Source organism: Carettochelys insculpta, chromosome 4, assembly GCF_033958435.1.
Source record: "Carettochelys insculpta isolate YL-2023 chromosome 4, ASM3395843v1, whole genome shotgun sequence".
Classification (NCBI taxonomy): domain Eukaryota; kingdom Metazoa; phylum Chordata; order Testudines; family Carettochelyidae; genus Carettochelys; species Carettochelys insculpta.
In genome coordinates, this window is record NC_134140.1 from 121,952,325 (window position 1) to 121,967,080 (window position 14,756).

The 14,756-nt window shown below is 43.8% G+C and overlaps 1 protein-coding gene across 5 annotated transcripts in view; it reads left to right on the plus strand.

The window, feature by feature from the left end:
• Positions 1 to 1,155, plus strand: part of KLHL8 (kelch like family member 8) — a 39,513-nt gene extending 38,358 nt beyond the window's left edge. For all 5 annotated transcript variants that reach the window (XM_074993647.1, XM_074993646.1, XM_074993644.1 and 2 more), the window contains one exon: positions 52 to 1,155. In XM_074993647.1, the coding sequence (XP_074849748.1) occupies positions 52 to 175 (124 nt within the window). In that variant the 3' untranslated portion in view covers positions 176 to 1,155. The remainder of the gene's footprint in view (positions 1 to 51) is intronic.
• The last annotated feature ends 13,601 nt before the right edge of the window (positions 1,156 to 14,756 follow it).

The following is a 14,756-nucleotide window of genomic DNA, read 5'->3' on the forward strand; positions in this document are numbered from 1 at the left end:
GGAAAAAGAACTAACTTCTTCCCCTTCTTTCTTGCTTTATCTTCTCTGTAGGTGGGACCTGGTTGGATCTGTTTCTCACTGCAGAGCTGGAGCTGGTGTAGCTGTGTGCTCTTGTCTTATTAGTCAGATCCGTGATGTTGGTCAAGGATCCAGCAATGTGGTTGATTGTATGTGAACTCAAATTCAAGTGTTCAGCAACTCTCCAGAACTTCAGAAATTCCTGACAAAACTCCAGGATGCAGGGACATGACCACAGGAGCATTGCTCTGAGGTTTTTAATTATACAACATAGTAGAAAAATACTGAATGCATTGTAGGCATGATAACTTGAATAGTAGGACTGAGCCTTAGGCCATTTTCTGAAACTTCTCTCATTCAGAGAAATCTGGGTAAACATGAAATAAGGACCTTAGTTTCAGGAGGGGATATCTGTTTTTAAACAAACTTCAGAAAGTTTAAAAAAAAAAATCTGAGGCATTTAATCTGGAGCATTTACAATGTTTATAAAATAGACACAGGGGTGAAAGAGTTGCACTTTGAATTGTTAAACTACCTCCCCCAGTCAACAAAAAAATCTGAGATGCATAGTAGATAGATAAATACAAGTAGAGCCTTAAGTCCAGCTCTTTAGCACTTTAGAGAAGAATAAAGCATCTCAGTGCTTTGGAGGTTCATTTCCCTATTGTACACCTGAGGAAACTCAAGAATAGAAGTTCATTACCTGTCAGATGGGATGAATGGCAAATGCTCAGCATTTCTGAAAATCAAGTTAGCTGTTCTTGTTATAAATCTGGGAATGAAATCCAGAGCTGTGACTTGCTTAAGTGGTATTTGGACACTGGTTCATGTTTCCTCTTAATGCGGTGAAACCTGCAGTTGGAAATTCCTTAAGAGTGAAAGCATGTGTGAGGCTTCCTGTCTAATTTTGTGTTATTTTAATAGAAATGGTTTGCCTGGAAATGCACAGTTTACAGGTCCTTTATTAAAGATTATTGTATTTTTGGAAAAAGTAATGCACAATGCGAAACATTACAATATCAAAAAATCAATCTTTGTCTAACTGTAATTTTCAGTGGCTTACATGGTCAGTGTTAGTTAACCCAGTGGTGATATATGATTGTGTTCTGGTTTCAGAATTAAAATAGGTTTACCTGTCTTGTGGATGGTTCTAGTTTTGAGACCCAGACTGAAACAAATCTTCAAATGAAGGATCGTTGCAGCTGTAAATCAAGTCACTTTAAATAAAAGGGATTAACAGTCCTTCCTATAGGATTTTGTTTGCCAGCAACATTCTAATTAAAAAATGAATTGCATTGTTATTCAACACTGACACTTTGAAATACCGTGATACTATTAATCAGCTATATTCAGTATACACATTGTACATAAAATGTATTTAAAATTTCTATTTGTAAGTGCATGTTTGGGAACCCTTTTCAGGCATGTCAAGATTATTACTTCAAACATTAGTGGTTCCTGTTTGTGAAGCTAGAAGGTCACTGAAATCTTTTATATCTTGTGTAAGGGATTGCCTTTGTCTCAGTAGCATGAAGTGGTAGTCTCCTATTCAACTGTCTTTGGACTGATCTGCAGTTAAGGTTTAAGCAACTGCCTTTGATATTTGTCTTCAGGTAAGTCTGATCACCTGATTGTAACATGATAGACTTGTTAAAACTTGAATTGCCTCAGTCACGGTTTAGCAATTTCATTTTAGTGTGTAGTTTTAATCTGTTAGAATTCTTTTTTTTTTTTTTTTTTTTTTTGATTACTCAGTTTTGACCCTGTAGTGGCCACCTAAAACGTTATCACTTATTTCCTCTTGGTTGGCACTGCACGTTAAAATACTGATGAGGGAGGTATAGGGATCGTCTAAATTTCTTAGAAGGGAAGAGAACGTGTCAGAAAAGCAAACCAGCACTGAAAGAAGGAAATGTAAAGAAAAGGAACTACTGCAGTCTACAAAGAGATGATTTTTGGTACATGTGTGGAAAGCTTCAAATTCAGGAGCTGCTTCAGGACAACACAATCGGTTTCCATAATCCTGAATTTTCTTGATTAAAATCAACAGTTAACTTAAGAAAACAGTGCAGTGTTTCATACTAAAATACTGGTAGGGACTATGGCAAGGGGTGGAATTGGAGCAAAGTAGGGGATTAAAAATCCTGTATTTCTTAAAGAAGTATTTGTAAAATATAAGTATTAATATGTGTCTTTCTATATATTCAGTATCCTGCTAGGAAAGTTGTTAACTTTATCAAGAGATCCTAAGCACCTAAATGACTGCTTTAGTACTTGCACTGTCACATTTTAAAATATTTTGTATTTCAAACAGATTGTAGTGTGGGTAGTGAGTGGACAAAATGCAGAATGGACTGGTAATTAAAATGAAATATATGGTGGTTGTAGTAAAATGAGTACTTCGAGCTTTTACTCTGATTCCTAGCATAACTGGATCTCACTGTAAGGCTCAATATTAAGAGCTGCAGATAGCTACTGGATTTATTTTGGAACCCTTTTTCCTCCTCTTTGCATGCAGCCTTCAGCACCCCTAAAAAATTAAATGTACAACATGAAGTAGTATTGTGTGTATTTAAGGTTACAAGTCTCCTAAGCAAGGAGCTGGGAGAAGGTTAGTTTTACATCACCTTCATAGGCCACAGCTGTTACTTAGTAACCTAACTCCTAGTTATAGGCTACAGCCCTACTGCTGTGGTAGGGGATTGAATACCTGAGTATACATGTTAAGTGGATCTTTGTACAGTATTTCTATAGCCATCAGCTGCAGTGGTTATCTTGCTCTAACCCATTGCCAAACACGACTTTTAGAGATCCATTACATCACACCAGCCTTCTTACTTGGTGTACACTGAACTGTTAGCTGCCTCTGGTACACAACTTGTGGAATCTTCCAGTTCAACCATCACTGATGCTTTTCAGTCTGCATCCAACTCCTTAGTTTCTGGTTTTTAACCAGGCAGCTATTAGTACTGTTTCTAGCCTCTCTTTCTTAGTTGCAGCTTCACTATTCTTTCAACATGCAGCTGTCATTCCATTTTAATTTCATATTGGATTCTGCTTGTTGAAGGAACCATGGATGGATGTGCAAGTAGAGAAACAGAGGAAGATTCCACCAAATGATATGGGAACACATTTCTGACCACATATTGTAACTGTGGAAAGTTTATATTCAGTCCATTTGACTTTTTTAATTCAAGAATAATAAAAGCTAAGTGACATGTGTTGGATGCATAAGAGGGAGCCCTTTGGTTCCTTATGTGTGCTCAGTCGTACCTGACTAAAGAAGATATTTGGAGTATATCTACTTAATCTACCACATGGCAGCTATGCCAGTAGTCAAAACTAAACAAAATTGCCCCCAAATTTTACAAACCATTTCTGTACAGGGATCGTGTGCAGGGTAAAATAATTCTGGATTTTTATCAAGTTCTACTTCTAATTTTAGCCAAGTCTCATTTCACAATGGTGAGTAACCCACAGCAGGGTAGAGGAAGCATGATATTCACTGAAAGGAAACTTTGGCTCTGTAAAGCCACATTGTCTCACTTGGAAATGTAAGCCCACAGACTTGTTAAGGGTATATTTCTTAGGCCTGGGCTCATATGTAAGAGTAAGGGGGAGTGGATGACATTTCTATTCCAGCAAATGTCAGTGATACCTGCATTTTGATAGTACAGCCACTTTTGTTGGGGCAAAAAACTAATGGTTATACTAGCAAAAGTACAGCTACAGTAGAGAGGCCAGAATATCTACAGTAGCAATCCTTTTCTAGTGTAAGCATGGCCTTTAATACAGTAGTTGAAAAAGTGATAGTGAAGTAATTGCCTTTTTATATTTGGGGAGGAAGGCTTTTTTTTTTTTTTTTGGAGGGGGCCTATAAATGAGAGATATTAAAGTATACAGCTACCTTTATGCAGGTGAATGGCTATGTTTCCAGAGGCAGGGGTTTGCTGAACACAGGGCAGAATGTAACAAGTTTGGGAAATAGCATCCAACCTTGTGTTCTCATCAAGTAAAATACTGAATCTCAGTGCAATCCTGGCTTCCCAGACACTTAAACAAGGCAGAAGACTGTGCTTTTGGTTGCTCTACTGTGGTTTTTAAAATTGAAGACTAGAATCAGTAGCTTCAAGTGGCAGCAGTTGCCTGTAATTTAACCTGCATTCTGAAGACTAGGTTTAAACATAATGGCATTAGAGCCTTGTTCTCAAAGCTGGGGGCTGAGGGGTATATATCCTGTTCTAAACATTTTCCAGTTCTGAGACATTACAAGCTTTTATTCACTTACTGAATGTACCTCTGCCACACTACTTAAATGCATAAGTTTTATTTTGGGCCTGGGTCTTTTTTAGAAAAAAATGATGCATGATGAAAAAAAATTGCTGGACTAATTACAAAACAGGTACAAGCAGAAAGTTACTCGAGCTAAATTAGAAATGTGTGTCATGTTGCAGAACAAACTTGCCCTCTTTTTCATAATGTGCTGTTTCCTGAGAAATACTTACAGCATTTGAATGCAGAAACAAGGAGTCTGCTTCTGGATCTCAACTTGTTTTAAGTGACACGGCAGATTACTTTTGCCATTATTGAGTACTGGCACCGCAGCAGCCCCAGCCATGTGAGTTGAGCATAAGCTCCCACTTTTAAAAAAAAACAAAACACACCACCGTGTATACACATACTTTAAAGACCCACAACCCCATCATTAAAGCTCATTTTTCTCCTTTTATTTGGAAAGCTATTTCATAGCTACTTGTCATTGCAATACCTAACCAGTGGGGGGAGCTGCCATGCCACAACTACAGAAGAAGCTCAGCGCTGATGTGAGTCCTGAACTGATCCATCAACCAAACTTCATTTGGAACTGGAAATATACAATCAGATGGCAGCAGAGACAAAGCAAATACAGTACTGTGTTAAATGTGAACTAAAAAATAGGGAAAGTTTATAAGCAGATTTGACAAGGTAACCTGTTTCTGTGCTTGTTTCATTTGACATATGATGGTCAGAAGCAGCATTTTCTTCAGCATAGTCAAAGTTCAAAGCTGCATTAGGTCAGTGTTCAGTTGTAAACTTCAAAAGAACAGCAATGAGGTTTTGCTCAGACAATGAACATTTCAGGGTTCTGAACAACCTCCTTTCTCATAGTAACAGAGAGGTGGCCATTAGTCTGTATCCTAACATAATAAAAAAGCAGTCAAGTAGCACTCTAAAGACTAACAAAATACTTGATTAGGTGATGACCTCAAATTATTTGATTAGTCTTTAAAGTGCTACGTGACTTTTTTTGGCTTAATTCTCAAGGTGGTCACAGCTCTGCAGTTTGACAACAGTAGTCTTAAGTGTTCTGGGGATTGCTTGCCATCAGGCTTAAACCATTATGCCACTGAATGGGACATCAGGGTCTCAAGCTCATGAAGAGCAGTTTCCAACCTTTTTCAGCTGGGGACCCAGTTTTATTCAGGAAGACTTGATCCAAGGCAATTAAAAAACAGGTGGAGAGGGGGAGAGCAGTGCCATAATTAGCTAATTGTGCACATGAGGCAAGAATATAAAATTGTGCCCCCTTGTGTTTATATATTCCTAGTAGTTATTTCATAGAAAAAGGCAAAAAAATACATTAATAAAATAACACTATGTTTGTTATAGTTTAATTGATTATTTTATTATTATAGTTGATCTGAGTTGTGGTGGGGGAAAGACCCTCATCCCCCAACCACTCCCTGCCCCCCAACTCCCTGAGCTTAAACCCTACCCTGAGAGGCTGGGAGGAGTCACACTTGGGCTGGGGCGGGGGGGTGCTCATACAGGTTGGAGAGGCTGGAGGAGATAGATATTTAAAAAAAAAAAAGGAAAAATTGACATCAGCTATATGGAACAGAAGGTGAGCAAAAAAAGGCGGGGTCAAAAATTACTTACTGCTAGAGTCTATGAAGTGCCTTGCCTGGGATGACTTCAAATACCAAAGGTGGAGAAGTTGGCTTTGTAATGCATAATTTCTTCACTATTGGTAGAGACAGTTGCTGCCTGTGGCAGCGTTAAATGGCTGCTTTAAGAGCTACATGTAGCTCCTAGTTACTGGCGACCCTTAACAAACCCTTAACAAATTGTGGCCTGTCTTTGGGTCTCGACCTAGAGGTTGGGAATCCCTGCATGAGCCAATCATTCACTGCTGTTTCTCCTTGTTCATCCTGTTTTAGTTCCAATGGACCAGACTTTTGTGCTGCAAGTATCACTCTCATTTTATCAGGTTACTTGGTAATAACCAGGGGATTTTATGGACTAATTTTACCAGCTGGGCTCCGCACTGAATCAGTGCCTATGAATTATGGGCACATGCATGGGTGCTTTCTACTACTTTTTTGAAGTATTCTTTGGAAACAATTTATTCAATTCGTTTAGTTTTTTTCTGCTTCTGAACTGCCATTACAGAGAGGTTTTAACTGCCCCCCACCCACATCATCACTGTTAAAATAAACGGGACAAAATGCTGATAACCCTTACTTGAAGCCCTTTCTGATCAATAGCATCTACTCCTCACACAGTCTTACTAGTCAACCAGTGGATGCTGCAGTATAAGGTATTGCATAAACGAGAGCTGAAGCTAGCCTTTGATGTATTTTACAAACATGAAATGAGTCTTAGTCAAGAACTGCTCATGTAACTAAAATTCAGTTGCTTAGTGATACGCAGATGCCTTAGTACTCAAAGCTTTTTGTGATTGTTCCACTAAAAAATCACATGATATTGTTCCTATTTCCTGATTGGATGCACTAACTATAAATTAACAACAACTTCTGCTTCCACAAACTTTGTTTCCAGATAGAAATAGAATCTCTTGGGAGCTAGAAATATGCTGTTTGGTAACTAGTAGACAAATGTTTGCAATAGTGTGCAACAGACTGAGGAACAGACCAAGTAAAATTTCTGGTTTTAATGTAGCGAACTATTTAAATCTTTTTTTTTTTTTTTTTAAATTAAAGGTTAAATGTTTTAAAACTCTCAAGAAACAACCAACATGTCCATAATAACTATGGGATTTAACTACTTAGCCAGCTGGTACCTTCAAAATAGCAAATTCTGCATCTGACTTGGGAGCATTGGAAAAAAATCCTTACTTTCCTTTAACTGTTCTTCAAAAATGTGTTGCTCATGTCTGTTCCAATACCTGTGCACACACTTGCATGTGTGCTCATCAGAAGACTACCCTAGCAGCACCTGTCAGGTTGACTGTAGCCCTGCCTCCTGTAGCAATATTTCCCTGCCATCACATATATGCCCCTGCCAACTTTAATCCCACTCAGTGCCTTCTTGCCTGAGGAGTACAAGGCTGGGGGACAGGAGGGTCTGGAGTAACTTCTTGAAGAATGTCAGTTACAGAGGTAACCATTGCTTCCTTGTACGCATTCCAATAGGTGTCTTACCTGAAGTGTGAGAGGAGGTAGGTCAGACCTTCAGACCTCATCTAGCACCAGATTGCAGCATGGCCCTGCTTAATGCGTAATTGCCATCCAGGGGTCCATGACTGAAGTGACCTCCACTCGCGGAGCAGCAAATGCAAATGGCCTCCCACATGTACCACTTGGGGCTGTAACTACCAATGACAGGAGGCAAGAGTCCCAGGCATGATTGTGAATAGTTGTGAGACAGCCCGAACACCAAAACCAGCCACGCTTTAAGTGAGGGAAGCAGAGGTGGGTGTGACATACTAAATAGGTGCAGGCCTCCATGTGGATGAATTGACTCACAACTGCACACTGTCGTGGTTGGGCAGCACTGCGCGTCCTGAGTCTTGGGGAGCGAAGCCATTGTTGAGCAGAGCCCCCATGAATCGTTTCTCAGGCTGAGCTTGTGCACGTTGAGAATAAGGCCTAGCTCAGAGAAAGTGGGCCTTCTGAGAGCCACGTGCTGATGAACTTGTTCCCTGGAGTAACCCATGATTAGTCAATCGTCCAAATATGGAAACACCTGCACATGCTATTGCCATGCACTTCATGGATACCTGGGGAGCTCTGGCCAACCCGAAAGGGTGTACCTGACCAGGTCATGGTGGGTTGCCATGTAGAAGCTGTAGGCTGGGATAATGGAACTATGAAAATAAATATCCTGGAGATCACATGAGGTGAACTAGGTACACAGGTCCAGTGAAAGGATAATCAGGGTTAGTGGGACCATATGGAATTGAAGCTTTCTTATAAATGTGTTCAGGTTCTGGAGGTCTCGGATGGGACAGAGGTCCCCTTTGAGTATAAGCAAGTATCTAGAGTAGAACCCCCGCCTCTGAATTCCTGGGGGCGCTCCTCTGTAGCCCTTAGAGGAGGAAGGAGCTGCTACTCTTGCAGAAGTTGCTCATAAGGGTCCAGAAGAGTGATGGGGAGTGAGTTGGTGGGAGGGGGAGAGAAAAAAGAACTGAATAAAAAAAATCCCAGCCCTACCATGCTCAAGACCCGACAGTGTGAGGTAATACAGGCCCAAGCATAGCAGACGTGGGAAAGTCAGTTCCCAAAAGGAGGAGAAAGATCTGACACTGAGTCTGGTGCTCTGCCCACGGACACGTTCTCAAAAGTTAGGCTTAAGCCCTGGTGGATGTTTGTGTTGGTGCTGCCTCCGCGAGGGAGCGGCCCCGCTCCTATTGTTATTTCTCCTGCCCATCTGGCGGCCCTCATCTTGTCTAGGGGCTTGGAAATAGCCGGGCAGCGGTGGTTGCTGATACTGTCTCCACTACAGAGCAGCACTGTGGACTCCTAAAGCCTTAGGAATGATCCTTGAATCTAAGACTGTGTAAATGTGAGCCCATTTTCTCATCAGATGGGAGGTCCTAAATAATGCACTGCACCTCAGGAGGTAAGCTGGACACTTGCAGATAAGAAATACACCTCATAGTTTTGCCTGTTGTGAGCAGCCGAGCCTGCAGTGTCAAGCATCACTTGTAAAGCTGTCTTAGAGACTGTGTGGCCCTCCTGGACAAACTCAGTAAAGTCCAGCCTCATTTCAGAGGGGAGCAGGTCCTGGTATTTTGCCAGGACATGCCAGGACTTAACGGCATAATGGATAAGGAGGGCCTCTTGATTCAAGACCCAAAGCTGGAGACCACGGGTGGAATAAACTTTCCTATGAAACAGGTCCACAGCATTAGCCTCTTTACGTTTAACTGCTTGCCACTACCAGGGAACCTGGCTGGGAGGAGGGGCAAAGCAGTGATGCTTCATGCCCTTAGTGATGGGTGTGACCAATGCCAAGGTTTGCCAGAGGACTTAGAGTATAGGTCTGAATGGCCTTTATAATAGGGAAGGCCATCCACAATAGGGTCAGCATCACAGAATCACAGGGCTGGAAGGGACCTCAGGAGGTCATCCAGTCCAGCCCCCTGCTTCAAGCAGGATCAACCCCCACTAAGTCATCCCAGCCAGGACCTTGTCCAGCCGGGACTTACAAACCTCAAGGGATGGAGAATCCACCACCTCTCTAGGCAACGCATTCCAATGCTTCACCACCCGCCTGGTGAAGTAGTTTTTCCTAATATCTAACCTACACCTCTCCCTCTTCAACTTCAGACCATTACTCTTTGTTCTGCCATCTGACACCACTGAGAACAGTTTCTCACCCTCCTTTTTAGAGCTCCCCTTCAGGAAGTTGAAGGCTGCTATTAAATCACCCCTCAGTCTTCTCTTCTGTAAACTAAACAAGCCCAAATCCCTCAGCCTATCCTCATAGGTCTTGTGCTCCACACCCTTAATCATTTTTGTTGCCCTTCGCTGAACCTGCTCCAACAAATCCACATCCTTTTTATACTGGGGGGCCCAAAACTGGACACAATATTCCAGATGTGGCCTCACCAGTGCCGAATAAAGAGGAATAACTACTTGTCCAGATCTACTCGAAATGCTCCTCCTAATGCACCCTAGTATGCCGTTAGCCTTCTCGGCTACAAGGCCATACTGTTTACTCATATCCAGCCTTTCATCCACCCTAACCCCTAGGTCCCTTTCCATCGTACTGCTGCTGAGCCAGTCGGTCCCCAGCCTGTAACCATGCTTGGGATTCTTCTGCCCCAAGTGCAGGACTCTGCATTTCTCCTTGTTGAACCACATCAGATTTCTTTTGTCCCAGTCCTCCAATTTATCCAGGTCACTCTGGATTCTCTCTCTATCCTCCAACTAATCTACCTCTCCCTCTAGTTTTGTGTCATCTGCATCTTTCACCACTTCTTTGGCGTGCAAGTTCAATCCAAGGCCACCTAACTCAACAGGTCATGATGCACCCTCATGTCCATAGACAGAAAAGATAGGGAAGACCCTGCCACTGAATCATTTGGGGAAGATGAGGATGCCCCCCCCCCCAAAGGGGACTGATCCTCTTAACCAGTGGATCCTCTGGACGCTCCATCTCTTGTGGGGGAGCCAGAGCGATAACCGGCAGGAGCACCATTAAGACTGGGGCCTCACAAGGTGTCAGCACTTCCAGTACTGCTGGGAGTGCAGGGGTCACCGTGGTACCCAATGGTGTGGCACAGACTGGCACTGCCACCAAAGTAGCCTTGGACAGCAAATCTTGCCCCTGGCTCTGAAGATAAACCCAGGGAGTCCAGAAGGGCCACTGGGGTGGTACCTGACACTGTGGCAGCTAAGTCTGCAGCAGTGCCCCCTAGGAATCTGGGCAACAGTGCCAGGAGCTGTGCTGAAAACATGACCTATACCAAAAGCTGCCAGGAGCAAAGGACTTTGCACCTGAGACCGAGTACTCCAACACAGACCAAGGTGGGGCAGAGCCAGATGGTGCTGGGGAACAATGCCAGGAGGCTCTCCCATGATGCACTATCGCTGCGAGCTTGCCTCAGTACCATGGTCTGTCATGCCAAAACCACATTCGGCGCTGGCATAGGCGGTGGCGGCAGAGATCACGCTGGAGTGGTGCCACCAGTTCTACCATCGGTGCTGCATTCGCTAGTGTCAATGGTGCTTGCAGTGCCTGGAATGGAACGGTGTTGAGCTCAAGTCTGGTGCTGACAACTGTCTGGCATGAGATGGTGTGGCTCCAACGGGGCCATTGCCATCAGCTCAATAAGGTCCCATGCTGTCTCAAATGTATTTATCATGGAAGGGAGGTCTGACCCTTCATCCATCACTGGGACCTATGGAGAAGCTACAGATACCAGACTCATTGGCCCTGTCCTAGATGCCAGAGTCAACAATGCTGGGGCCAAGATGCGAGGCCTCACCCTGGTCAGTGGCTCATTGGCTGCCGCTTGAGTCTTGTCCATGTGCTGAGAGGGGAGTGGCCGCTCTTGATCCGCTTTCTGCTTTGGCACTGGAGAGCGCAAGCGGTGCCTGCATGCGCTAGGGAGAGTAGTGCTAATATCCATGATGCTGCAGACTGAAGGAGTGGAGGCCACCTCCTTGAGACTGTGGACGAAGAGCTGAGTCCATGAGAATAAGTGGCTGGTCCCTCTCTTAGTTCTAGGCGTAAAACCTCGACAAAATGGAGCACATATCTGGGAGATTGCTTTGCTTCAAACACTTCAGACATGCAGGTCACCCCAATGCATATGCTTCTCAAACCTTGAATAAGATTTGAAACCCTGTTGCTACTGTATGCCTTGAGAGCTGCAAAACAAAGCTGAGGGGGAACTCCCCAACCCACTGCTAACTATAGAGCAATAGAACTAATGTACACTGCAAAACTGGTGAATTAAGGAAAGAAAGGAGTACTTCCAGAGCAAGACCAAAGCTCCAATGACTGTCACTGCAGAAAGAAGGAACTGGACAGGGTGTGGGTTGGCTGGGAGACATTGCCGCAGGGGGCACTGCAGCTGACCTGAAGGGTGCTGCTAGGGAAAAGTCTTCTGGCCATCCTGCACGTGGGTGCACATAGGCATATTGGAATGCACAGGAGCTAGCAACCACAGAACAAGCTTTCCACGACCTGCTCTAATGTCTCAAGCTAATTACATCATGTTGGTAAGAAAGGTAGAGCAGTTTGTATTTTCCTCACTAGTCCATTCTTTCCCCACTCTGAGGCTGATAACACGGAAGTCCATTGTGCTCACTAGAGGTTTGTGGGAGGTTATCACTCTTCCATTATGAATGGGAGTGAGAGAGATTAATTTCAGATAGGCCAGTCAGTCAGTCTTCAGGTTAATTCCATCAGTTAACCTATTCTGCATGGATTAGAACCAGCAACCTGTAGATGAACGAAAATACCCCTGGTTTAACATCCTTAGTTTTAAAAGTGATTTCAGCCTGTATCAGTGATGGACAACCCCACGAATAGTTGGGTGGGCTGCATGAGCGGCCCTTCACTTCAGTGGGCTGCAGCAGCCCATGGCCCACTGGAGGTCCATCTCTGGTTCCATGGCCTCCATGTGCCTCCCTCCCCAACTCTTCTGGAGCACCAGAGCCCCACACTTATCTGCTCCTCCCCCTCTCTCCCAGAGCTGGAACACCACAAATCATGAAAGGGTTCACAAAGTGTGAATCACACAATTCGCAGTTCCTCCAAAAGTGCTGGGAGCGGGGGCGGGTTAGTAAGTGCAGGGCTCTGGTGTGCAAGACGTTCGTGGGAGCAGCAGGCAGCCGGGGGGCTGCATTTGGAACCCCAGTGGCCTCCATGTGGCCCACAGGATGCCCACCGCTGGTGTACATTGTTTTGTGCAGCTATTTTCCTTCTGATAATATTGAAAACTTAAACCTGTTATTGCAGATGCCCCATTTTGTTTTTTTCTGGCTGATTTCCCCACATCTGTACTTGTTTTATGAACCTTTATGTTCTCTTGGCTGGAACTGGCAAAGGATAGAGCAATGCTAGCCAGGAGATTTAACATTTATTTGTAGTTTTTTCCTGGCTCTGTCAACAAGCCCAGTGCTGCTGTCACTTCTTGACGTTTTAAAGAGACACTTTTGGCTTCCTGAGTCAGTTTCATCTTTAATAGAAAAAAGTGTGCAGATAACCACAGCATTTCTGCCACAAGGGAAGGACTTGTCCCACCAAAAGGGAAAGTAGAAGCTTCATAATTTTAAAGTAACAATAAATAGCTGGTCTCTCCTCCCCACCCCCTCCACCCCCACTACCACCTGTGTCCAACAATTATGTTTCATTTAAACTGGCTTAGACTAGGAGTAAAAGGTTTTTCTACTGGAACTGTTACTTGAGATTTTAACTATTGTACAAAGCCTATATGAAGGGTTGCTGGTATTGCTGGAGGTAAAGCGCACAGGCTATGGACCAGGGAAGAAAGCAAGCTAGCCTGCATACTTGAGACTAGATGTCTTGCATTCTGAGGTCCCCTACTAATTGGGCTATGGACCAAAAGAATTTCTCCAATGATTTATTAATGGTTCAAGAAGTAATGCTCTAAGCAGGAAACTATGAGATTATAACAGCATCTGGGTTTGGCAGAGAGACTAGCTTACAATTACATAGCTCAGAAGAAAATATTTCCAAGCCTTCATTTGCTTGATGGATGACGGGTCACTCAAGCCAAGAACCATCTGTAAGTTGTCTCCCCTCCAGTCCATGTCATCACACCTAAACCAGCCCTGGGGCACTGGGATGTGTTGGTAAATCCATGCACTGTCCTGACAGCACTTACGTCGGTATGGTGACTGAGTAACAGCCAGCTGAATCAAGCAGGGCAGACAGCAGCTACCCAAATCACTGCACTTAGCAGGTGACCAGACCATCTGCTACATCACCTCAGAAGACTAGCTTCCCCCTTTGCCTCCTCCCCCCATCATGCTCTGGAAGCGTTTGGCAAGTCAGGCAGTTGCAGGGTTGAATTTCCAGGAAGGGGGGGAAATAGGAGATATTGCAGCACAAATAAACTTCCTTTCTTGGGGCTGTGACAGGTTTAACTGCCCACAGGTGGACTCAAACCTCGGACCTCTGGAACTTAGTAAAGGAGCCTCAACAGTTTGAGCTAAAAGCCAGCTGCCTACCAGCTCAGACTGTAGAGGACAGTCATTCTTTCTCTGCGTTAAGTGCTCTAGGTGCTACTACATGGGAAAATGAACCACACCCTTAGGCATGTGGGTTACACAGGCACTACAGTTGCTACCACTATTCTTCTCCTCACCTACAGAGTGCTCATTGACCATGCTCTTGTCTACATTTAGTTTCTCATCTCAGCTACTTCCTGCAAGTCTCACTTCATTCTCCACCCAATCTGGTTTCTGTGCGCTCTGCCATCATACATAAAGACATGGCACTGAAACAATGTTAGCTCATGATAATCGCCTACGCCTGGGCTCAGCCCCCGGCTAACACAGCACAGTTCCACCTTCAATTTATTATTGAACATCCATCTTTTCTTCATGATATTCCCTCACCACTCCATGCACATCCTTTCTGTGTCTATAGGGCTCCACTAGTGTTCCACTAATGTGGCAAACTCCCCTCATCACAGCCTGTAGAAAACTAACCTCTTGGGTTAAGCTGCTCTTGCTAAAGGCGACATCCCATTTCTGGCACACTCTTGCCACGCTTCATAGGGCTTTGAAGCCTCTTATTGAGATGGACACCCATTCTACGTTTGACACGGATGTTCTATTTTACAGCTTTGTGTACACATACAGCAATATGTAAAGCACCAAAACCGACAGTTTCCACAACTTTGGAGCCTTCTCGCCAAAGTACCTGGAATCTACTGGGAATGTTTCACCCAAGCATTTGAGGAGGAAAGCCCAAAGAATGTTGATATTTAGTTTTTGGTTAAGGGTGAGCTAATTTATTTGAGACTGTTT